The sequence below is a fragment of the Enhydra lutris genome, unplaced genomic scaffold (assembly GCF_002288905.1).
Source record: "Enhydra lutris kenyoni isolate GAN:26980312 unplaced genomic scaffold, ASM228890v2 scaffoldscaffold44, whole genome shotgun sequence".
In the NCBI taxonomy this organism is placed as follows: Eukaryota; Metazoa; Chordata; class Mammalia; order Carnivora; family Mustelidae; genus Enhydra; species Enhydra lutris.
The window spans coordinates 9,244,718-9,268,448 of record NW_019154128.1 but is presented as its reverse complement, the minus strand read 5'-3'; the positions used below and the strand labels follow the sequence as shown (position 1 = coordinate 9,268,448).

Here is a 23,731-nt window from a genome sequence, read left to right as displayed (position 1 = left end):
GTCTATTTTGTATGGCTCCTTGCTTTCTGGAATTTCCTCCCTTAAAGCCCATCTACTCTGGCATCCCTGAACTCCACTTCCTGACACTTCAAGCAAATATGACTGTGGCTTTGTCCTTGAATTCTAGTTGCTCTTTGTGGATTGAAAGTGCCCTCAGGGGAGAAGCTGTATAAATGTAGATCTCAACTAGTCCATTTCCTTTTTTCAAGGAACAAATTCCCAACATTATCTGCCTTCTTTTAGTCAACCTCTAATGTCTTCAAATAGTTTTTTTTTTTTTTTAATTTATTTGACAGACGGAGATCACAAGCAGGCAGAGAGGCAGGCAGAGAGAGGGGAAGAAAAGCAGGCTCCCCGCTGAGCAGAGAGCTCGATGCAGGGCTCGATCCCAGGACCTTGGGATCATGACCTGAGCCGAAAGCAGAGGCTTTAACCTACTGAGCCACCCAGGCGCCACTTCAAAAAGTTTTTTATAAAAAGAATATTTTGTTCAGAGTTTATAATAGTTATCGTAGGAAAGTTAATTAATGTAAGCTCTTTTATTATTGACATTACTGAAACTCTCTCACAGAAATTTTAATTTATGGGTTTGTGTGTGTGTATATTAAGAATAAATTGTCTCTCATCTCTATGAATACTCATAGGATCATTAAATAATATATCCTGAGGGGATCCTCGGGTATTATCCAAGCAACTCTGTCCTACCAGGCAATGACTCTAAAATTTGTCATGCTTAATCTCCTGTTTTTATTTATTCATATATTAGTTTCAGGTGTACAACATAATGATTTAATATTCAGTTGACCCTTGAACAATGCAGTCAATACCCCAAGCCCCATATAGTTGAAAATCCATGTATAACTTTTGACTCCCCCGAAACTTACCTACTAATAGTCTACTGTGACTGGAAGCCTTACTGACAACACACACAAGTCAATTATACATATTTTGTATGTTATATGTATTATATATTGTATTCATAGAGTAAACTAGAAAAAAGGTTATTAAAAATTATAAGGAAGAAAAATGTATTTATAGTACTGTACCGTATTTTATGAAAAAAAAAAAACCCACATATAATCAGATTCGTGCATTATAAATCTGTGTTGTTTAGGGGCCAACTGTATGTATACACTGTGAAATGATCATCACATTGTCCAGTTAACATCCACAACCATACATAGTTACACTTTTTTTTCTTGTTTTGAGACCTTTTAAGATCTATTCTCTTAGTATCTTTCAAATATATTATAGAGTACTGTCAACTATAGTCAGGATGTTGCTCATTACCTCCCCAGGACTTACTTATTTTACAACTGGAAGCTTGTACCTTTTGACTACCTTTTCCCATTCTGCCCATCCTTGCGCCCCCCATCCCTGCCTCTGGAAACCACCAATCTGTTTTGTTTTGTTTTCAGCATTTCACATATATGTGAGATCATATGGCAATTGTCTTTTTCTGTCTGACTTATTTCACTTAGCATAATGCCTTCAAGGTCCACCCCTGTTGTTGAAAATAGCAGGATTTCCTTCTTTTTTATGATTAAATAATATTCCAGTGTGTGTACGTGTATGTGTATGTGTGTGTTTGCATGTGTACATGCATCATATTTTCTTTATCAATTCATCCAGTAGTGGTCACTGAGTTTATTTCCATGTCTTGACCATTTTAAATAATGCTAATGTCTTGCTTTTAAAAGAGGCCAGGGAAGAAAGATGCTTCTTCAGGTACTGAGTTCCCTGTCTGGAGACTCCCTATTATATACTATAATTTAAACCCATACAATGGCTTTAAATGACTCATAGGGTCACTGAATTATAGAGACAGATGGATGTATAAGCATTACTGAAGCTGAGTTTGTCCCACTAAACCATGAATGTGAAAGAAATATTTTTCCTCATGTTTTATGTGTATGCTATTTATACTTTCCTTTGCTCTGCTTCTTCACTCCTTCCCTCCCATGGAGTTCATCATTTTTTGTCTGTTTTACTTAGGTTCTTTCACGCTGTTTCAGCTTCAAGCATCTATACACTCTCTGTTCTCCCAACTTGGCTTCTGAATCATTCTGGTTGTTCTGAACCTTAACATTATGAGTTGAATCATTTAACCCTCAAAATTCATATGTTGAAGCTCTGGCCTCTAGTACCTCAGAATGTAACTTTATTTGGACACAAGGTCTCCATTGGGGTAATAAGGTAAAAAATGAAGCCATTAGGGTAGGCCCTACTCCAATATAACTGGCATTTTTATAAAAAGGGGAAATTTGGACACAGATACACACAGAAAGAAGATTATGTGAAGAAACACAGGGAGAATATGGCCATCTGTTAAACAGAGAACAAGGCCTGAAACAACAGATCCTTTCTTCATAGAAGAAACTGACCCTACTGACTGATCTTAGACTTCTAGCCTGCAGAACTGTGAGACAAGAAGTTTCTGTTGTTTTAGACACCTTGTCTGTGGTACTTTGTTATGGTAGCCCTAATAAACTAATACACTTAGCTCTTAACAAATAATCTGGTTAACTTTCCTATTTGATTCTGACTCAAGGCTTTGCTTTGTTTCTTAAGATCTACTCACCCCTCAGTTTGGTAAATGGACAGAAGAGCAAAATATGTGATATATGTTCTAATTTTTTTCACTGAATTTGAATGACTTTTCTGATCCTTAGGTTCCTTGTATATAAAATAAGGATATTGTCCTTACCTACCTGTCTACCTAAATAAAGCACAAATAAGATACTGCAAAGAGCATATAAAATACTTCACAAATCTTAGGCATCCTGAGTCCTTTTTCTTTGTTCATAATATGCTCCTTCTCTTGTTTAATTACAAGAGAACCACTGTTAGAGGGCTCAAGTTTAGAATTCTCCACTTTATAAAAAAGGTTAATCTATTTGAGAGAGAGAGTGGGGTGGTGGTAGAGAAGAGGGGCAAAGAGAGAGGGAGAGAGAGTCCCAAGCAGGCTCTGTGCTAAGCATGGTGCATGACCCCAACATCCAGACCCAAGCCAAAACCAAGAGTCAGATGCTTAACTGACTGTGCCCCCCAAGCATCCCCAGAATTCTCCACTTTTTAAGAGAAATCCTTTCAACCTAAGACTTTATTTCACTATTTCTAGTTCAAGAGACAGGATGTGAGGCAGATGATGAATATGGGGTGATGTTTCAAGCTTTTAACGTTATGACATCTCCAGAGGGTTTACAAGTAATTCCTCAAACAATGTATTTATTTTTATAAGAGACTAACATATGGAAACCAATTCCTTTAGAGAATAAGCTTTTAGGAATGCTTAAGGGAAGAAGAACTAATGACATATCAAACTGCATTAACAAGATTGGGGTGTATATTAAATGTGATTTTAAAATTTATAAAATTAAATGTAGAATGTTAGCAGTTTTTCAACATATTTTATATGTTCTGTCTGTTTTTAAAATGATTTTGTTAATGAGAATTTGAAAAATTGTTGTTCCTATAATAATTAGCACTTTTATAACAATTATTTATAAAATACCACTTATTCCCAAATAGCTTAACATTCTAGTTGCATTGATTCTTATCCAGTTTCAAGTGTTACTAAAAAGAACCAAATTTTTAAATGATTCTACCCTTTTCAGTTCTCTAGAATGCCTCCAGATGGCATTAAAACCCTTTTTCCGTTATATTTTGCAGCACAAAAATTTAAAAAATTAGTGCTATTTTAACCACTTAAGACTAGTCACATTCATTCTTTCATCAGAAATCATGATAATAGGACTATTTAGACCTCTTAGGCAATATCTTAAGAAAGACAAACATATAACTACATCCTTTATGAAATACATATGGAAGCCAAAGGAACTTCCCAGACTGAGAAACAGACCTTGGACAAAATAAGACATTCGGTAATATCCTATCACAAAGTGTGATTTCTAATGAATAGCATTTTAGATGCTGAGTAATATGAGCCATGGCCTACATATAGGAAAATTCACAAAGCTGTCTTATACTAAGAAAACATACCTTACCCCTCAGAGTGATAAATAAAGATTCTTAAGGAACCAATCTGTTACTGATTCCTGTGAAGCCAATGTAATATGTTAACTTGTGAATTATTTAATTTAAACTTTGGTGGAAAAATTTGGTAGCAAATGAATCACTGAAAACCCATTTGAATTCTTTGAGGACTGAGAGGAGAAAGACAAAATACGGAGTGAGGAACACATGCTTTCTAAGAGCTTTTTCTTAAGTTTTAAAAGCTGTATTTTTGAATTAAAAAAAAAAAAACAAATTTTTGGGATTCCAGAGGTATTTCTAATTGTATTTTTCACATAATTCCGAGGTTGGAGATGGCAGGCTTTTAAAATGACATTGGTACTGCCCAGGTATATAGGACAGAGTATCTCCCAATATGTGTGAAAAGTCTTGTAATTATTTATGACAGCGCTGAAAGGCTCCAACGAAATTCTAAAGGGTTTGCCTCCTTTCTCCCTGACAATACACACCCTGAAATCTTATTACATTTCTGTTTTATAAGGAGAAGTATTTGCACTTTTAAGATTATTCTTATTGTGATAAAGCATAGGAAAGACCTCAAATTGTGTCCGCACCCAAAAGCACTTAAAAAGACATCATCATGAGAAAGGGAACCACAGGCTTCCTTCCATTATTATGATTACTCTTACAAGATACTAGCACTGTTTCATATTACAGGCATATTATCTGGATAGAAACAGGAAAGAGACTTACGATGTATTCGATGTGCCATTGTCTGGACTCTCTGGCTCAGCATCACCTTTCTCTTAAAAAGGAAGCAGGAAAAAAAAATACCAACATGTGAATGTTACGATCTTTAAGATTTAAGAGAGATTAAATATATTTCCATGCTCCTATTAAAAATCTTTCAAAATGCGCAGCAGGAGGCTTTTAAAACATCTTTTTTTATTGTCTGAGAACCGGATTTGCAAGTAATTTCTTCTCCGTGTTCCAATTGCCCAGGCACGGATCTGTGAGTAGGTACTAAGGAGCTGTTTGCAAACAACCAGAGGTTCAGAGTGGAGACCTTGCCAAAAGATGAATATCTTACAGATGGAACCTGTTTCCTTCCACTTCATTTTACAGAAAATTTAAGGAAATAAACTCCATTAGCATTCTACAGGCGAGGCATTTTGAACTTTGATCCTTTCTGCTAACATAAGCCAAACCAGGGCAGACTGTGTAAGCCCTTGGAGGAGAGAATTTTACAGAACACTAAGGCTGCACTGCAGCTTCCAAGATCCCCAAAATTTCTACCCTACTGAGAGCCCTGGCAACACCTTTTGTGAACCCTGCTTTAATGCAGAGTAAGATGGAAACCAGAAATCCTTCCAGACCATCTGAAAGTCTAGCTACAGAAATGTTTCTGTGGTCTGTGGTCATTGAAGACTTAATAGGTTTTAATTAAGGAAGCCTGGAACCATTTCCCTTTTTATAGTTTTTAAAAGGGCAAATTATAGCAATACACATAATGTAATTCTTAGAACTGTGACCATTGAGGGTTTGAGCCATGCATCCCCATTTTGTAATGTGTTTCCTCGAGGCTAGAGGATGGAGGGAGAAGGGTCAAGACTGCACGTGTGAGTCAGTTATGTTATGATGGTTGTGTGGTGCTGAAATTGAGTAAACCCTAGAGAAGGTTGTGGAATGTAAGAAATGGGCCTGATGGTGGCAACTTGCATTGCTTTGTTCTTTCACATCAGGCCTAAACATCCTGTAGAACCCCAGGCCTATGGCATGACATTAGCTTCGTGGTCACTGAGTCTCAGGAATGACCCCCTAAATTACACAATGAACACATCCCAAAGATAGCATCCAAACTGAATTCCAGAGGAAACTTTACACTATCTCCTCTTTTTCTTATAGTAAATTAAACAGTTGTGAAGAAGAGAAGGCACAGTTACATAGGTAGTTCACACATCTAGCTCATATATAACTTGGTGTTAATATGTGTACGCAGTGCCAGAAAAACCACGGGGGATAGTCACTCTGTTAAAAAGCCACAAAACAGATTTAAGTGCCTTGATCACAAACACTGATGAGACGAGGCCCCATCATGGACAAAACCATACTGAAATAAAAGTAGAGGCAGCAAATTCACAAACTTGCTTTAAAGCTCATACTTTTATACTATATTTTTGTTTTCCAGGCCAGTCCATGGTGCACTCATGTAGGAGACATGTAAGGCCTCATCAGCTGGCTTTAGTGCTGGAAAATAACCTAATTTAGTACTCTCCAGAATCATTTTCCCACTAAGTAACCACGATTCCTGCCAGGATCCCCAAATAAGAGCTGTAACACCTGCATCTGTAAGACAAACCCAACTGGAGGCTTAATTTCTCAACCATATTGATGTTTTTTTTTCCCCTTGAATTTGGAACAACTGGTTACCTTCCCAAGTCTATAGCTGCCAGTAATAACCCCACATACAATCATAATCAAGAACGTAAAATGGCAGCTTCCGGAGCAGCAGGCAATGGTAAACAGTTCTAAACAACTTCTGTCATAGACACGGGAAATCAGTAATATAAGCAGAGACAGTTAATTGGATGTCTGAGGAAGGATGCTTTACCTTGACCAACAATGCTGACAAGGAGCCTGTAGGTTGAGAGGGCACAGGCCTCATTGTGCATGGGATCTGGGGGCTGCAGGAACTGGGGGCTGGATCAGCACAGGGACGAAGCTGCAGCCGATTACCTCTGCTCTTAGCAGCACCGATGTTGTGGCAACAGGGAAAACAGAATAAGAGGGATGCAGTGGGGCCAAACGGGGCATTTACGGACGGCCAGAGAGTGAGTGTTCTCGACAACTTCAGTGCTGATAATGAACTAACCTTTCAGGGGAAAAGTAAACTCAGAATGAAGACAGGGATTAAAGCTGTGTTTGTTATTCAGAAAGAATAAAATGCATAACTGTCCCCATCATCTTGAAATTTTAGGTGATGCAATTTCTGAGGTGCATTTGAAATATTCAAGTGCATCAGCCATTAAGAATTGTACTCTTTTGGGGCGCCTGGGTGGCTCAGTGGGTTAAAGCCTCTGCCTTCGGCTCAGGTCATGATCCCAGGGTCCTGGGATCGAGCCCTGCATCGGGTTCTCTGCTCAGCAGGGAGCCTGCTTCCCTTCCTCTCTCTCTCTCTCTCTCTCTGCCTGCCTCTCTGCCTATTTGTGATCTCTGTCAAATAAATAAAAATAAAATCTTAAAAAAAAAAAAAAAGAATCATACTCTCTTTATCAGGACCCAAGGGAAATGATCAATGTATAATAGAAACCGACCCCCCACCCAATTCTTAGTTGGGTGCTCAGAAGATGTTTCCCTGCAGCCAACAAAGAAGACTGTTTGGGGTCACCCTGGTTATTTCAGCTGTTTTCATGACAGATACCACACTGGTCTTTTTGGGGGAAACCTGCATTGATCATTAAGAAACTGAACATAAAAAAATGGTTCAGGAGCAGTGTGGTCATCTTGCATGAGAAAATATAATTACAGAGAGGAAGAGAGCAAAAAAAAAAAATGAGCCGTAGGATATATATACCTGTACACACACGTAAATGTATATATGTATATTGTATACGATATGCGTACTTTCAGGTTGATGCTCCCTATTTGTCCTCTTGAGCTTTCCACAGTACCTAACCTATACTACTTGCTCAGTGTATGTCCTCTATCTCCTGACCTGTCATAAATACAGTGGGAGAAGAGGAGAAAGGGGCATTCACCAAGGAGATGAATATACAGTTTGCGGTATAAAACAGCTTTATGGCCCCAATATGCCACTTAAAAAAATTACAGTAGCTACATTTTTAATCCAATCAATGCACTGAAGACTTATACACTGGGCACTCTGGTAACGCGAAGATAAATAATACCTAATTCATTCCCTTTAAATACATAACATGACGGCACTGCTAGAGTATGCACTCTCCATCAACAGGGCTATGGGGTGGACTAAAGACTGTTGAAAAGGGACAAAATACACCTGCAGTAGCCTTTGTTCTTCTGCAGAGGAAAGTTTTGCTATACTATGACATTTCTTTTTTTTTTAATTTATTTTTATTTATTTATTAATTTTTATTATTATGTTCAATTAGCCAGCATATAGTACATCATTGGTTTTGATGTAGTGTTCAACCATTCACTGGTTTAATGGGTTACTTTCTTTTTTTTTTTAATTTTATTTATTTTTTTAAAGATTTTTATTTTTTTAATTTATTTGACAGAGATCACAAGTAGGCAGAGAGGCAATCAGAGAGATGGGGGAAGCAGGCTCCCTGCTGAGCAGAGAGCCTGATGCAGGGCTCGATCCCAGGACCCTGGGATCATGACCTGAGCTGAAGGCAGAGGCTTTAACCCACTGAGCCACCCAGGTGCCCCTAAATGGGTTACTTTCTAACAAAAGTAAACCATGTTCATAGTAATGACTTGGCTTGCTTTTGTTTTTAGTTCTGTAAGGCCTTCAACCACTATGGTAAGTGATACACTTGTTTCTAGATATATCAACTTTAGACAGTGTGTATTGATTTCTGATATAAAAGGCAAGAGATAAGGTACTTAAGATACTACCACCTCTGCTTACAATTCTTACTGGTTCTGTTATTACTTGTAATGTCTCTAGTGGGTATTAAGTTTAACCTTCTATTTCTGGATTAATCAACTGCTGACAGTATCTTTTCCTTTATACTATGTGAAATGAGGAAATTCACGCATTTATTCTTCCCTCCCTTCGCTGCACACAACTCTGTACAGCTATACTTTTCCTTCTACATAGCCAAGATTTAAAACATTTATATTCTGTTCAGTAATTATTAATGAGTCATCCTCATTAATATTAATTTAATTAATGATTTAATTTTTGTAATTGTAGGCACATTAGAAAAATTACAAACCAATAATCAGATTTATAATATTATAATGATTAAATATTAGTCACTAAAGAACAAAGTAGTAAGACTAGATGTGTATAGAAGGGAACATCACTAACTCTGAATGAAGGCAAGTGTTCTTGGCATTTAGGTCAAAGGTATTTCCATTCTTATCTTCATCATGCCACATGTTAATCTGTCTCAATGACAGGCTATGGTTTTCCTAAAAAAATGTTGAAATGCACATGGGTGGCTCATTTGGTTAAACATCTGCCTTCAGCTCAGGTCATGATCCTAGGGTCCTGGGATGGAGCCCTCCATCAGGCTCCCTGCTCCGCAGGGAGTCTGTTTTCCCTCTCTCTCTCTCTCTGCCCCTCCCCCCACTCATGCTCTCTCTCGAGCTCTCTCAAATAAATAAAACTTTAAAAAAAATGTTAAATGGAGCATCCATTTAAGGTACATAAAATGTATATGTCTATGAAAGTTATATATGCAGTTTTTAAAAGGTTAAAATGAGTTAACTGTGAAAACATCTTCCAGACCAGGAAATCAGTCTTGTCAAGAAATAACCCCAAAACTTCCCAGGCTTACATCCACTTTCTGCCCTCCCCCCCAGCTATCTAGAAATGGAATTTTGTGTTAATAACTCCCTTTCTTTTTTTAAGGTTTTTTTTTTTGACCACCCAAGTATTTATTAGTAGATAAAATATTCTTTAGTTTTTCCTGATATAAATTTTACATAAATGGAATCACACTGTATGCATTCTTTTGAGACTTATTCTGTCACTCAGTGTTATGGTTTTTAGATTCAGCTGTCACGATGTATTGTAGCCTTGGTTCACTCATTCTCATTGTTGTGCAATATCTCCTTACAAAAATCTACCGTGATTTTCTTATTCATTTGACTCTTGATGGACATTCATTTTTTCATTATGAATGATGTCATTATAAACATTCATGAACTTCCTTCCTTGTGCATGTTAAGAGTTCTGGGACATGACGCTTACATATTCTTGACTTTACTAGGGAATCCTAAACTGGTTTCCACATTAACTTATGGTTACACTTTAAAAATTTTTTCCAACTTAATAATGTAAAATGTAATTTCACTATGGTGTTTGCATTTCTGACTGCCAATGAGGTAAATATATTGTGCTTGCTCTTTTCGACACTCCCTGTCAATTCTTAAATTTTTTTTGTAGCATTGTTTTTTTAATTCATACAAACATTTTTTCTTGATACAAGTCTTCTGCCACATTATACAGGCACACACACACCCCAGGCAATAACTGCCCAGTATGAGTCTTTTTACTCTTTTTTCTGGAATATTTGAGTGATTATAAATTCTCAATATTAATTTAGCTAGCTGAATTGATCAGCATTTTCCTTTATTATTTTGTTTTAAGAAATACATCAAAAGATGTTCTAAGTTATCTTTTGAAAGTGTATATTTTTTCTATTAATATTTAGGTCTTTTAAAAATACAAGGAATAGGGGCTCCTGGGTGGCTCAGTTGGTTAGGCGTCCAACTCTTGATTTTGGCTCATGTCATGATCTCAGGGTTGTGAGATCAAGCCTTGTGTCAGGCTCCATGCTCAGTGGGGAGTCTGCTTGAGAGTCTCTCTCTCCCTCTCCCTTGTCCCCTCCTCTCCGTAAAAAATAAAATTAAATAAATATATAAATAAATCTTAAAAATATGAGGAATGGTTTTTGTATATGCTATAGGGTAGGAGTTAATTTCATTTTTCTCCCTATGGATAACCAATTATTCTGGTACTATTTATTAAAAAGCCCATTCTTTCCCCATTGGTCTACATTATCATCTCTGTAGTAAATCTAGTTTTCATACATCTGTGGGTCTGTTCCTGGGTCTTCTATTCTATTTCATTGCTCAATTTGTCTATTACTATCTTCATTACTTAGCTAAAAATAGGTATTTATTTTCAATACTGGTATGGTAAGGCCCCAACCTTCTTGTTCTTCAGGAGTGTCTGAGCTACTCTTACCCCTTGTTCTACCAAATAAATTTGAGAATCAGCTTGTCAACTTCCACATATATACAAGTGAAGTTATAAATTTGCTGTCTGCTGGATCCCACTGTCCCACTGCTGCTGTTGAAAAGTGAACTGGAAATCTAATTGTTGCTTCTCTAAAGGTATTAAAGGTTATTTTAAGAATTCTTCCTTATCTTTGTAATTTACAGTTTAACTATATTGTGTCTAGTATGGACCTCTTTTTTATTTTATTTATCTGGCTTAGTACTCATTGAGTTCTTTCAGTCTGTGGGGTAGTATCTTTCAATTTTGGAAAATTCTCAGCCACTTTCTCCTTTAATATTTCCTCTGTTCCCTTATCTCCTTCTGGAACTCTAGTTAAATGTATGTTGGACCTTCTCATTTTATTCCCCATGTTTCTTAACCTCCATTTTGTATTTGCCATTTCTCTAGGCTGTACTCTAGATAATCCCTTAAGTCCAATTTCCCAATTCATTATTTTTTTCTTCAGTGAAGTCCAATCATCTGCTGTTAAACCTGACCAAGGAAATCTTATTTCCTATTATTATTTTTTCATTTCTAGAGGTTCTGATAAGTACTTCTTCAAATCTTCTTGTTCTTTACCACATTGTCAATCTTTTTTTTTTTTTTTTATTTCTGGAAATTAAAGTAAGCACTCTTGTTTTATATTTTGGGCTTGGTAATTCCACTTGATCTTAGCCAAAATTCTGAGAAGTGATGGGTTTGGTAATTTCAATCTCCCAAATCCTTGCAGGTCTAATTCTCTGCTATCTGTTTTTCACTGCTCTTGTTTATGGTCTCTTGTTTTCTTGAATATGAGTGGTTTTCTCTTTAAGTATATTTACTTAAGCAATCTCATACTCAATGTGGGGCTTGAATTCACGACCCTAAGATCAAGAGCTGTATGTTCCACTGATTGAGCCAGCCAGAAGCCCATATTTTTTAAAGTTTAGTATATGAGTGATTTTGATAGTGAGTTCCTTATTTCCCTTAGAATTCTATTTTTATTATTCTTTATTCTTAACTGTTTTTCACCCCTTTTCTGGTATTCCAAGTATCTTACCTTCTTGTCATTTTTTCCATCTGTCTTTTGCTTAATATCCAGAAAACAAATGTTTTTAACCTTACATTTTAGATTCCAGACTTCAGCTATTACTCATCATTTCTATTAAATTTTAAAATTTTATTGACCATATTTTAAATTCTCAAGTGCTCATTTATTCTGCAACTACTTTTTTTTATGCCAATCTGTTCTCTTTGTATTTAATACAAATAATTTCATTTTTTCCTGAAGATTGTAATGACACTTGAAATTTTTTCCTCTGTTCTTTGAATTAATAGATTGATTCCCTCAGGGCCATTCCTTTTCTTTGGTGCTCTGTTACATATTCTCATTTTTGAATGATAATGGGTTGATTAATGAAGGTAATTGGTGTGAATTTCCTGTATTAGAATATTGATCTCTTTTCCTAACATACCTCTACCTTGTAGGGAAGGGCTGATTTAGAGCTCTCTGTATGTAAGTCCACAGGGTACTGAGACTGGAAGCCTTCATTTAGGGTTCAGGAGAAGAGAGACCTCAGAGTAAGCTGGGAGCCCTGACCCTTCCTCTGCACCCCAACAAAAACAGGAAGTATTTTATTCTGAGCATGTAGTATTTTTATTTCCTTCTTGAGAAAACGTGACTCTTCTTCTACAACCCATAAATGTCTATTTTTAAGGCCTGGTATCATCTCAGAATCTGCTCTGCTTCTCTCTTAGTTATCAGCCCCCAACTAGGAATTCTAGTCAGCTGTTCATTTTCTTAGTAAATATTACTTTTTCTTTTTTGGGGTGGGGGGAGAAAAACCAGACTGAATGTTCTCTATGAGAACCAGTTAGGATGGGTGTGGAGGTAATCAGGGGAGGCATGGATTGTGGGCAATGACAGGAACACCTGGACTATTATTCCCCTGATTACCTCCACACCCATCCTAAAATCAGGGGAATAATAGTCCAGGTGTTCCTGTCATTGCCCACAATCCATGCCTATGTATTCTTTCTTGGGATTGAGTGGAAATATGGAGTCTCTCTGGGATCTCCCTAGAATAGTTCCCACCACTACTAGAGTTTGTTCCTATTTGTTTCACTATTTTCCATTTTCTGGGTCATGATTTTCTCTGCTAGGATTATCAAACAGTAAGGTCCTTTCTACTTCTGTTTTCCAAAAACTCAGTTGAATTTCTGGTTTGTTAATGGCATCCCTTCTTATTCTTCGTGCTATTATGGATTTCTTTCCATTACTATATCTTTTGGTTATTTAAATGTGGATCCTGAAGAAAGGGGAAGAAGTGCTTATGTGTGGTCTTCCTATTGAACAGGATGCACTGAGAACTTTTGAAAAACACAGACATATGTCATCTATTTCAATATTTAAGTGTCTTAAACTTAATAAACTTCTATAATATTAAATTAATTGTTAATTCAACAAATTGACTACAGCATCTATCTTTTAAGGATTTGGATTGAAAAGAATTTCTGTTCAATTTACACACTCTTTTCCCTTAGTTATATACATAACATACTCTTTCTAATTTCAAAAAGAAAAGAAAAGCACTGACCAAAAGTGACAGTCCATCAATCCACACATACACATTTTTGTTTGTTGTCTTTGAAGTTCAGTTTTTTCTATTTTCTACATATTTGCTGGAGTCAGAACTCCAAACATATTCCAAACTGCAATGATTCCAAACCAAATACAAGAAACAGCACTGGAAATGCTGATGGCATCAGCGCTCCTAAAATTTCAAATGCGCTTTAATCTACAGAAAAAGCTCAGATTTTTAAATAGCAATATTACCTTTTTATAGATGTGCTTGACTTTGGCAGGGGGGAATTTATTTGAAAACAAAATATCCCCCATCCCTAGAAAAGAGGAGGCCAATCACAAACTTCCATAGACAATGAAATGCCAGAGAGTATACCACACAAGGCAGGTGGCCCCATCATTCCATAGAAGATGGATTCTTACATAATCTGCATTGCAGTATAAGCACGTAGATTTATGACACGCCATAAAAATCCACTGATACATACACAAATCACAGTATATAGTTCTTGATCAAGAATTCAAACTCACAGTGAAATGACAGAAGCAACCTTCTAGGGGTCAAGTAATGGGATACAGTCTGTTGTTTTTGGATTAGAGATTCCAAAATGCAAATCCTGGCAGTCATTTTTTGTTTCACCATGTGACCTTAGATTAGTTATTAAGCTCAAAATCTCATTTTCATTACATGCAAAATGGGGATGGTAATGCCTACCTTATGTGCCTATGGTTAGGATTCAGTGAAATTACATGTCAAGGCACTGGGACACAGAACAGACTCAACAGCTATTTCCTTTGTTCTTTATGTCAAAACTTCTAAGCTCAAGCAAGTACAATGAATGTACATCTTCTCTCTTTACCCTGAATTGTTTAACTTCAAATGGAAAGTAGTGAGAAAAGTAATGGCAACTCTTCAGTATGCTCTAGTTTCCAGTGTGTTCTTTAGTTATAATTTAAGGCATGTGATGCTGATACTGCACATCTCATGGACTTAATCAGGCATTTCTTTTAAGTCCTTTTCTTACCATTGAATTTATCATTTTCCTTAGATTTCAAGTCCATTGGCCTTTTACCTCTTTACCAGTGCCTGTGCTCAGCAAATCCCAAAGAGGGTGGGATAATTAAGTGACATTGCCTATGCGTCATGACGCCTCCATCCCCCAACCTTAATCTTTCTCTAGCTGTGCATTAAAAGTCTGGGGCTTCCTAACACATTTGTCTGGTAGTCTTTTCTCCTCAAGCCTTTTGCCTCACAGATGCTCAGTGGGTGAGTCTCAGTTCCAAAGATACGTTTACTAGCTCAGAGTGATATTCATGTTCAAACATAGCTTTGTAATTGGCAAGGGGTGCTCTCAACTGAGTGGCTGGTCATGAGACTAAGAATGCCCAGTCTTGGTGAGTGAGTGCTTTCACGACATGAATGGGGTAGCATATGCAATTTTAATGTTCAAGAAGATATTAACACCAATTACTAGTGCCAAAGAAGAGAATTAAAACAGTACTTCATGGAATGATAACATCCTCTCTTTGATGATGAAGCCCATGTGTTTTATTAGATAGGGGTTTCAGTAAGAAAATTGCTTCCTAGAAGCACCCTGTCTATCTCTGGAAGAAGGAAAGATTTCTTCATGGATTCTAAGGTCATTTATCTTGAGGTCTTCTGATTGGTTCTCCTGGCCCACTCATTTTCTTTCAATTTAGATAACTCACTAGTTGCCTTTAAAGATTTTTTTCCCTTTCGCATATACCAGAGACTGATTGTAATAAAGCAAAACGTTTTTTTTCCTCCCGGGATTGCTTTGAAATTTACCATTTTATGTTTTGGTCCTCCTTTCCTTTGAATAAAGCTAGAGGAACACTCCGGAGTCTTATCCATTTGGGCAGTACTTGAACAAATGGCCCTCTTTTTCCCCACCTGATTTTGCTTCTTAGTGAAGTTCTTCTCAACCTACAGTCTATTGCATGCATTTTCCCTTCTCACCCCCTCTATCTTCCACCATCCACAAACGAAGCTGTAGAGAGAAGTCTTTCTTACTTGGATTATTGTGTCCGGAGGAAACGAGCTGAGAGTCCTAAAAGAACAAGAAATATCAATTAATTTTCTTATTTTGACTTTAAAAATCTAAGTTGAATATTAGACATACTACCAGTCATTTAGACCCTATTCACTAATCGTGATCTGTACCAGGCACTGTAATGAGAAACATTTATATCAATGTGCTTACTAAGCAGTTCTGGAAATGTAGTTCACAGTCTCTTTGCTTTTGTATTGCAGACTTTTTGTTTATTGAGGTGAAGTTCACATAACATAAAATTAACCACTTTAAGATGAGCAATTTAGGAACACCTGCGTGGCTCAGCCAGTTAAATGTCCAAGGTTTTGGCTCAGGTCATGATCTCAGGATAGTGAGATAGAGCCCCATGTCAGGCTCCATGCTCAGTGTGGAGTCTGCTTGGGATTCTCCCTCCCTCTCCACACCTGTGTGCTCTCTCTCTGCCCCTCACCACCCCTGTGCACTCTCTCTCTAAAATAAACATAAATAAATCTTAAAAAAATATTTAAAGTGAACAACTCAGTTGCACTTAGTACATTCCTAATGTTGTATAACCACTACCTCTATTTGGTTGCAAAGATTTCCATCATTCCAAAATAAAACTTAACCTTTAGGCAGTGTCTCCTCATTCCCCCACTTCCCTTAGTCCCTGACAATCACCAATCTGTATCCTCTCTCTATGAATTTATCTGTTTTGGATATTTCAGGGAATCATAGAACATGTGACCTTTTGTGTCTGGCTACTTTCACTCAGCATAATGTTTTGAGGGTCATCCATGTCATAGCACGTATCAGTACTTCGTTCCTTTTTATGGCCAAATAATAGTCCATTGTGTATATATACATCAATTGTTTAGCCATTCATCCATTAATGGACATATCAGCTGTTTCACCTTTTGGCCATTGTGACTAGGGCAGTTATGAACACACATGTGTATGTATTTGTTTCAGTCCTATTTTCAGACTTTTTGGATATATACCCATGAATGGAATTATGGAGTCATATGGTAATTCTATATGAAAGCTTCTGAGGAATTGCCAAACTATTCTGCACAGTGACCGAATCATTTTACATTTTTACCAGCCATATATGAAGGTTCCATTTCTCCAAATCCTCACCAATACTTGTTATATTCCCTTAACTTGGAGAAATTTTATGATAGCTGTCATAGCATATGCAGTGACTCACAGTGGTTTTGATTCATATTTCCCTAATGACAAAGGATTATGAGCATGTTTTCATGTTTTTGTTGGGCACTTGTATATCTTCTTTGGAGAAATATCTATTTAAGGACTTGGCCCATTTTAAAGTGGGTTGTTGGTCTTTTTTGTTGCTGAGCTGAAAGAGTTCTTCACATATTCTGGATCATAGACCCTTATCAGACATATGATTTGCAAATATTTCCTCCCATTCTGTCAGCTATCTTTTCACTTTACTGATAATATCCTTTGATGCACAAAAGTTTCTAATTTTAATGAAGTCCACTTTCTTTTTCTTTTTATGGCTCATGCTTTTGGTATTATATCTGAGAATCTACTGCCAAATCCAAAGTCATACATGTCTTTCTATGTTTTCTCCATGAGGTTTATGGTTTTAGTTCACATATTTAGGATTTATTATATTACTGACTTTTAATCTAACCCAGTTCCCTTTGGATGTACATTTACTCTCATCACCTTTCTACAGATGAGGCTGGCAACCATCCCACCAGGGACAATCCACTGAACAACTGTTGTCAGTCTCACATTGGTGGATGAAAAGATTATTACAGATTTCCACTTACCTGCAATGGTGGAAAGCCAGAACTACATAGCATTTTGAGTTTAGTTACTGTTTAGGTAAATAGCAATTGAACCTGATTTTACTTGCACTCAAGTGAAATGCTAACTATTGCTTTGAGAATTCACATCCTTTTTACTTGCTAAATTCCCATTTAGTGTGAAATATAAAGGACAGTTACAAAAGGATGAATTAATCGAGATGGTAGGAATGTAAAAGAATAAGGGACAGCACATAAATTCCAGTGAAACTCCTTTATAATTTCAGTGCATGGGACACAAATCCAGTGATATGGAATTAACTTCTATTATATAGTTTAATGTATTTTACTAGAGTTTTGCTTCATGAATATGTTTGTCGTGGGACAGGAGATGTCCTTTATGACTTGCTGCATATTCAAATCTAGATGAGGTTTTCAAAAGGAATTCCACTGGACCAGTATAAAATCAGACAGACTGCTGGGTAGGGGCTGGGTGGGAAAATAGGGAAGGGAAGGGATTCCCCCCTCTGTTAAACAGACTGAGTCATACACAGATGCTTTTAATGTTAATGCTAGTAATGAACTATTCATATGAAGAAAAGGAACAAGCTCAACTCTCAATCTGAGATTCAAATTTTGGAAACAGTGTATTAAGATGAAATATTGTTCCTAAAATGATGGGCTAAAGTATAATTCTCATAAAAAATGATTTGGGCCTACTTTGGATAGTTGTTATTAAAAAGACATCCATGGTTAAATCCTCCAAATGGACTGGTATGCTTCCATCTTTTCTAATTAATTTAGAGATTACATTTGAACATAAATTAGTGTTAGCTTTGATACGTGAAAAGTACTTTGAGCTCCCTGTAGTTGACTCCTCTGAGAGGTCTGTAGATTTTGACATTTTGCAGGTGTCTTGTACTAGATAGATAAACATTCACTTACCATTAAATAGACAAGAATGGCATTTGAGATACTTTTCAGCATTAAGTTCATTCTCTCTCTCTTTTTTTTGAAGTAGGCTCCACGCTCAGTGTGGAGACAAATGCAGGGCTTGAACTCATGACCCTGCGATCAAGACCTGAGCTGGAATCAAGAGTCAGACACTTAACCGACTGAGCCAAGTGCCCTGCATTAAGTTCATTCTTAAAAGAAAAAGTACAAATTTTTGTGAGACTGTTTGCTCACACTTTTGAAAGAGCTCATTTTATTTCTTGGTGCACGTTAGACATCCTAAAGCTCAGATAATGACTACAGACCATAGACCCTTGAGCAGAGAACCAAAAATAAGCCTACAGATAACTTGAATTATAATTATATACTAAAAGGTCATGTATTTCAGAGATCGCCAGACTTTGAATTTTACCTAAAATATTTGCATAATTAATGGTGATTTTACTATTTCTATTTTGTGCAGGCAGTGAAGAGGGACAGAAAACGGTTAAAGTAATTGGTTAAAAAAAAATCACCATAAAAGTCTGCCCTTCTGGAGAAAAAGAGAGTTCTGGAGAGGCAAAATAAAACAAAGACTTTGTCTTAATATGTAATATTGTGTTTGCAACCAACATCTTCTGGTTTCAAGCTTACTAGCTTGAAAATATTGACTGTAACCCCAGTGTTTCTAGATCATGCCACTCTGTGGGTGTGAATGATACCCCATTACTATTCTCATTGACATATGGCCAGCACGTAGCCAGCGGGCTGGTGGAGAGCATAAGTTACCTTATGAAGCTTCTCTCATGATTACATTCACAGGAACCTGTCTTCATTCTGACTAGGTCTCTGCTGGCCAACAACAGGGCTGGTGGCTGCAGCTTCTTGAAGGAGTCCTGCCCTGCGAGGTAGCTGCAAAACCCTGGGGCTGCCACAGAATGTACAGACCCTTCATCTTTCACTGAGCCAGGACCAGGCTGGGTTCAGAGCAGAAGGAAACAAAGCCCTTCCCTCCCAAAGGGCCCAAGCACTTACTTAAGTTCTTCCCATTTTGTATTTCCTGCCACTCAGGAACCCATCCGCCTATAGTTTCTGTCTCAGAGGCTTTCTCTCTGTCTCTTCCCTTCTTTCTCTCAAAGACCCTTGCTTTCTGTAAGTAGATGCTTGGGGAGTTGTTAACCCCATCCGCACATTCTTATTTTGGCCCCCTCTGGGAGCACTCTACAAGGACTGCAAGGTTCTGTCAGGCACCTTAAGAGTTGCGGAGTGAATGTACAAAATCTCTGCCTACAGGGCCCCGGGGTCCGGTGAGTTAGCAGTGAAGATGAGGTGTATACAAAATATTATAACCCAGGGCTGAAAGGGATGTCACACGGCTCTGCAAGGGTACTTTAAACCTTTGTATCCTTTCCTTGTCCTTGGGATGCATGTCCTGCCATTTTCTGTTTTCTGCTTGGCAAACTTCATTCTTTCTTCAAGGCTCAGAACAAAAACCCTCAAGGGTTACCTGCTTTTTGAAACCTTCCTGAATCTCAGAAGGACACGAGTGCTTTATGTTTTCAGGGCACTGTATCACACTGCCACTACAGAAATTATCTTTTCAACTATGACTCTTCAACAAAAAAAGACAAACCCAGCTTTACTAAGGTACATATTACATGATATAAATCGCACATATTTAAAGCATACAACTGGATAAATATCATAAAAAGAATGCTACTATGATTATTGTCTTGATCCAAGGGGGGCTCTGTCTTGTTAAGGAGCATTTACTGTTTGAAGAAATAAACAGCAGTAATACCTATTCATTAAAGAAAATTCAGAAAAGCAGTAAGGTATTAAAAAAAAAAGTTGCCTGTCATCCCGTAACAGGACACTGCTAAGGCTAATCGACTGCTTCTGGTTTGCCAGTGCCATTCATCAAGTGTGTGTCGTTCTGACATGTGCACAAAAGGGGTAGCCACTTTCGCTTACTTGCAAGAATATGTACAGATGGGAATTCATTCTTCTCCACCTTCAAGTCCTGAATTCCCAACACCTATTGTTTAGTACATGGGGATCCTAAACCTTCTTTAAATGTTGTGTTTAGCTGGGAAGTAAAGTTTGTACATATCATTTGGCTAAAGATAGAGATAACCAAGCGCCCTGGTGTCTGCGAAAGCCCTTCAATGAAGCACTATAATAAAGACTGTTTTTGTCATGTGTAACCTGCCATCGAAACTGTCTGAGGCTACCTTCCCTCCTATACTGCTATGAAAGAACACTACTGCCAATTAATTTTAAGATGCCATCAACTATGAAACAAATCCTGATTTTAGGGAACTTAAGATGTAAAAAAAAAAAGTCTACTGTAGATCAGTAAAATATAGCAGTTCTTAAGCCATGTAGCTTAAGGACAATCCTCATACTGTGAAGGTTTATTACTTAAAAATGGCTCTTTGGAACCATCTGAGGACATCTCCACTCAGTTCTCTCCTTGCTTGTCTCTCAATCCAGCATTAGAATTATAAAAGGCAAGAAATGGAAATATATTTCACTTATTTTCAGACCCATTTCTGAAGCTAGTTACTATAGAAAAAGGAGCCTCCTGACTGGGGGGGAGGGGTCTCCCTTCACCCCCATCCATCACTTTCTCCTCATTCTTTTCAATAAAGCTCAAAAGAGTTGAAATAAGGTAATTTATAATTAATTTGAATGTTTCTTTCAAGGTAAGGCTAAAACATGGAGTTTTAGCCCAAATACTTTGTGCTACAACTTAAAGCATGTTAGGAACACCTAGAGGGAGACAGAAAAGGAACTTTCCGTTTTTAAAGCACTTTCCTTCACACTTTGCTGCCTTTCTTCTCCTTCTAGTGTATAAAGAGGCAATAGGGTTATCCCTTCTAAAATGATGCTAGAATTCTTGTATAATGCTTGAAACACTGATCAGTAAGAATAGTTCCAGACCAGGTTTGTTCCCACCAGAGCCAGCATTCATTGCCACTCGAAATATTTGGGAAATGTCATTAGGTTTGCATGCCTTCTGAGGATGGAAGAGGTTCTACAACTTTGAGTCCTTTATTTGCATTTCAAAACTTATGAGACTCCTACAAAAATGAAGAGAAGGCAAATCAAATTCAATTTTTTTTTTCTTGGTTGAAATACCTGATAATGGCACACAGTCTTTTTTTTTTTTTTTTTAACCAAATTCAATTACTTTTGAGATTTAAAGAATGAGGTGGACATATCTGGTAGTTTTTGCCTAAGGAATTGTGACTACAAATTAAGATTTCAGAGAACAGAACAAAAATATCCAAATACAGTATCAATGAATTTTACTATACATTATGTCTTTTAACACTGAGACAAATTGGGAGAATTTTCATAAGCATTTAGCTAATTAATTTCATGGTACTGGTAACTCAGAACACCCAGTTAAAAGGACTTCCCTTGTGAGGTCAAATTGCCCCTTCAATCTTAAAGAGGGCCTAGTTTTGTTATTTATTAGTCATTTTGGAGATTTTGCCCCTCAAATTCCATAAGTAATTCTAACTCCTATACACTAGGAATACTGATAATCTCAAACATTAATAACCTAATGAATGAACTGCAAGCCCCCAATTGTCAGAACACTGATTAGTTGAGATACAGGTTGAGATATACTGTATGTGAAAATTAGCAACAATCTTTGCAGTGGGCAGAGTAGGGCTCTCCCAAAGATGTCTGTATCCTAATTCCTGGACTCTGTGAATATACTGCTGCTCATGGCAAAAGGGATCTGCAGTTGTGATTCAGTTAATAATTCTGAGATGGGAGATAATCCTGGATTATCCAGCTAGGCCCAATATAATCATGAAGGCCCTTATAACAGAGATGGGGAGGAAGGAGAGTTAGAGGAGATGTGACAAGGAAATCCAAGGTCAGGATGATGAGAGCCATGAGCTGGTAGAAGCTGAAAGCAACAAGAAAATAAATTCTTCCCTAGAGCATTCAGGAGGAATGCAGCCCACCAAGACCTTGATTTTAGCTCAGACTTCTGACTTCCAGAGTTGTAAGACAATATGTTTGTGTTGTCTTATGTCACTAAGTTTGTGGTAATTTGCTATAGCAGAAATAGCACACTACTCCAGTCTTATTTCTTCTGTACAAGAAGAATTAATAGTACTTACCAGCTTTTTGAAAGAACAGCATTATTAAAACCATGCGATGTTCTTACACTTTGTAGAACGACTTACTCTTTCTTTTTTGAGCAAGGCTAAGGGATCTAGGGGTGACATAACTCCACACAAATCCTATAAAAATCCTAAGTAACATATAGTTTTTCATTTAAATTTCAAATTCTGTGCCTTAACTGATATTTGATAATGTAACTTTTTGGATGGAAGATGAGATTCTTATAACTTAAAGTTTCTGCCTTGAAAAATATATATTTGCACTAATGAGATAAGGTCTCAATTTTACTGTAGAGTTAAGTTGTTACTCAAACTATATACATTCAACAAAACCAATTTATGCAAACTTCTTGGAAAAGTTGGGACCCAATGTGCCTTGGGGTGTGTGCTCAATTACATCAGAAATTGTACTTACACCATGGATATATTTATATAAATAAAATATGTATTTGGTTGTATTTTGGGTGAAGTCATTATTTTGGCCAAATTATATACAAAAATGAAAAGGATTCTGCATTGTATTTTGTGTGGCAGTATGCCATTGGAAGAGTGACATGCTGGTTCTGCTTAAAGATGGTGACATAGGAAGATCTTGAACTCATCTACTCCCACAGAAACAATGAGTCCACAGTACACATTTCCTATTAAAGAAATCTAAAGGCTAGCTGACTGATGATGACACATCCAGCAAATGAGAAGAAAACTACATCAAAGCAGGTAGGAGAAATTGGGACACAATCTCACTATAAGCCCAAAACTGGAAGGGAACTCCGAACTCCTTGAGGAGCAAAGGGTTCAAAGTCCATACTGAGCACTCCCAACTTTTTAGGGCTATATTTGGGAGATAAACTCCCAAAACATTCAGTTTTGAAAACCAATGGGGCTCGAACTCCAAGACCCACAACACAGTAGTGATCTGAGAAATGCCTCTTAAAGGGCTCATATACTCCGAGTCACCAAGGCCAGGTCCCTGCTCAGATTATGCCCAGAATTCCTCAAGAGGCACACCTATGGGCAGGTGCCTTTTAACACACACAAGTAGGAGCCTACTGGAACACTCTCAAGGGTCAGCTGGTAGGTGCCATTTTCTTGCTCCCCCTTTGCCATGTTCCAAAGCACCAGTATATCCCAGAAGGGAGCTCTGGTATGTGTCTGATGCCCTGATTTTTGAGGCTGCTGCCTAGATTATGCCTCTTGGTCTCTTGGCTACAGAGGTCAGAGACCTTGTGATCTGGTCACTGGGGACTGTAATAGTAGGTGTCATCCACAAAGGAGCTTATACTCGTACGATGCCCTAACTTCTGCTATCAGGGGACACACGTCTGTATCACCTGGCTGGGGTGACCAGTGGGGCT

The 23,731-nt window shown here is 37.4% G+C and overlaps 1 protein-coding gene across 1 annotated transcript in view; it reads right to left on the bottom strand.

Annotated features, from left to right (window-relative positions):
- LOC111155836 (AF4/FMR2 family member 3) overlaps window positions 1–23,731 on the bottom strand; it is a 531,558-nt gene that overhangs the window by 162,356 nt on the left and 345,471 nt on the right. The window contains exons 7-8 of the mRNA XM_022516254.1: window positions 15,514–15,550; window positions 4,729–4,780 (exon numbers count right to left, since the gene is read on the bottom strand). Coding sequence (XP_022371962.1) covers window positions 4,729–4,780; window positions 15,514–15,550 — 89 coding nt within the window. The remainder of the gene's footprint in view (window positions 1–4,728; window positions 4,781–15,513; window positions 15,551–23,731) is intronic.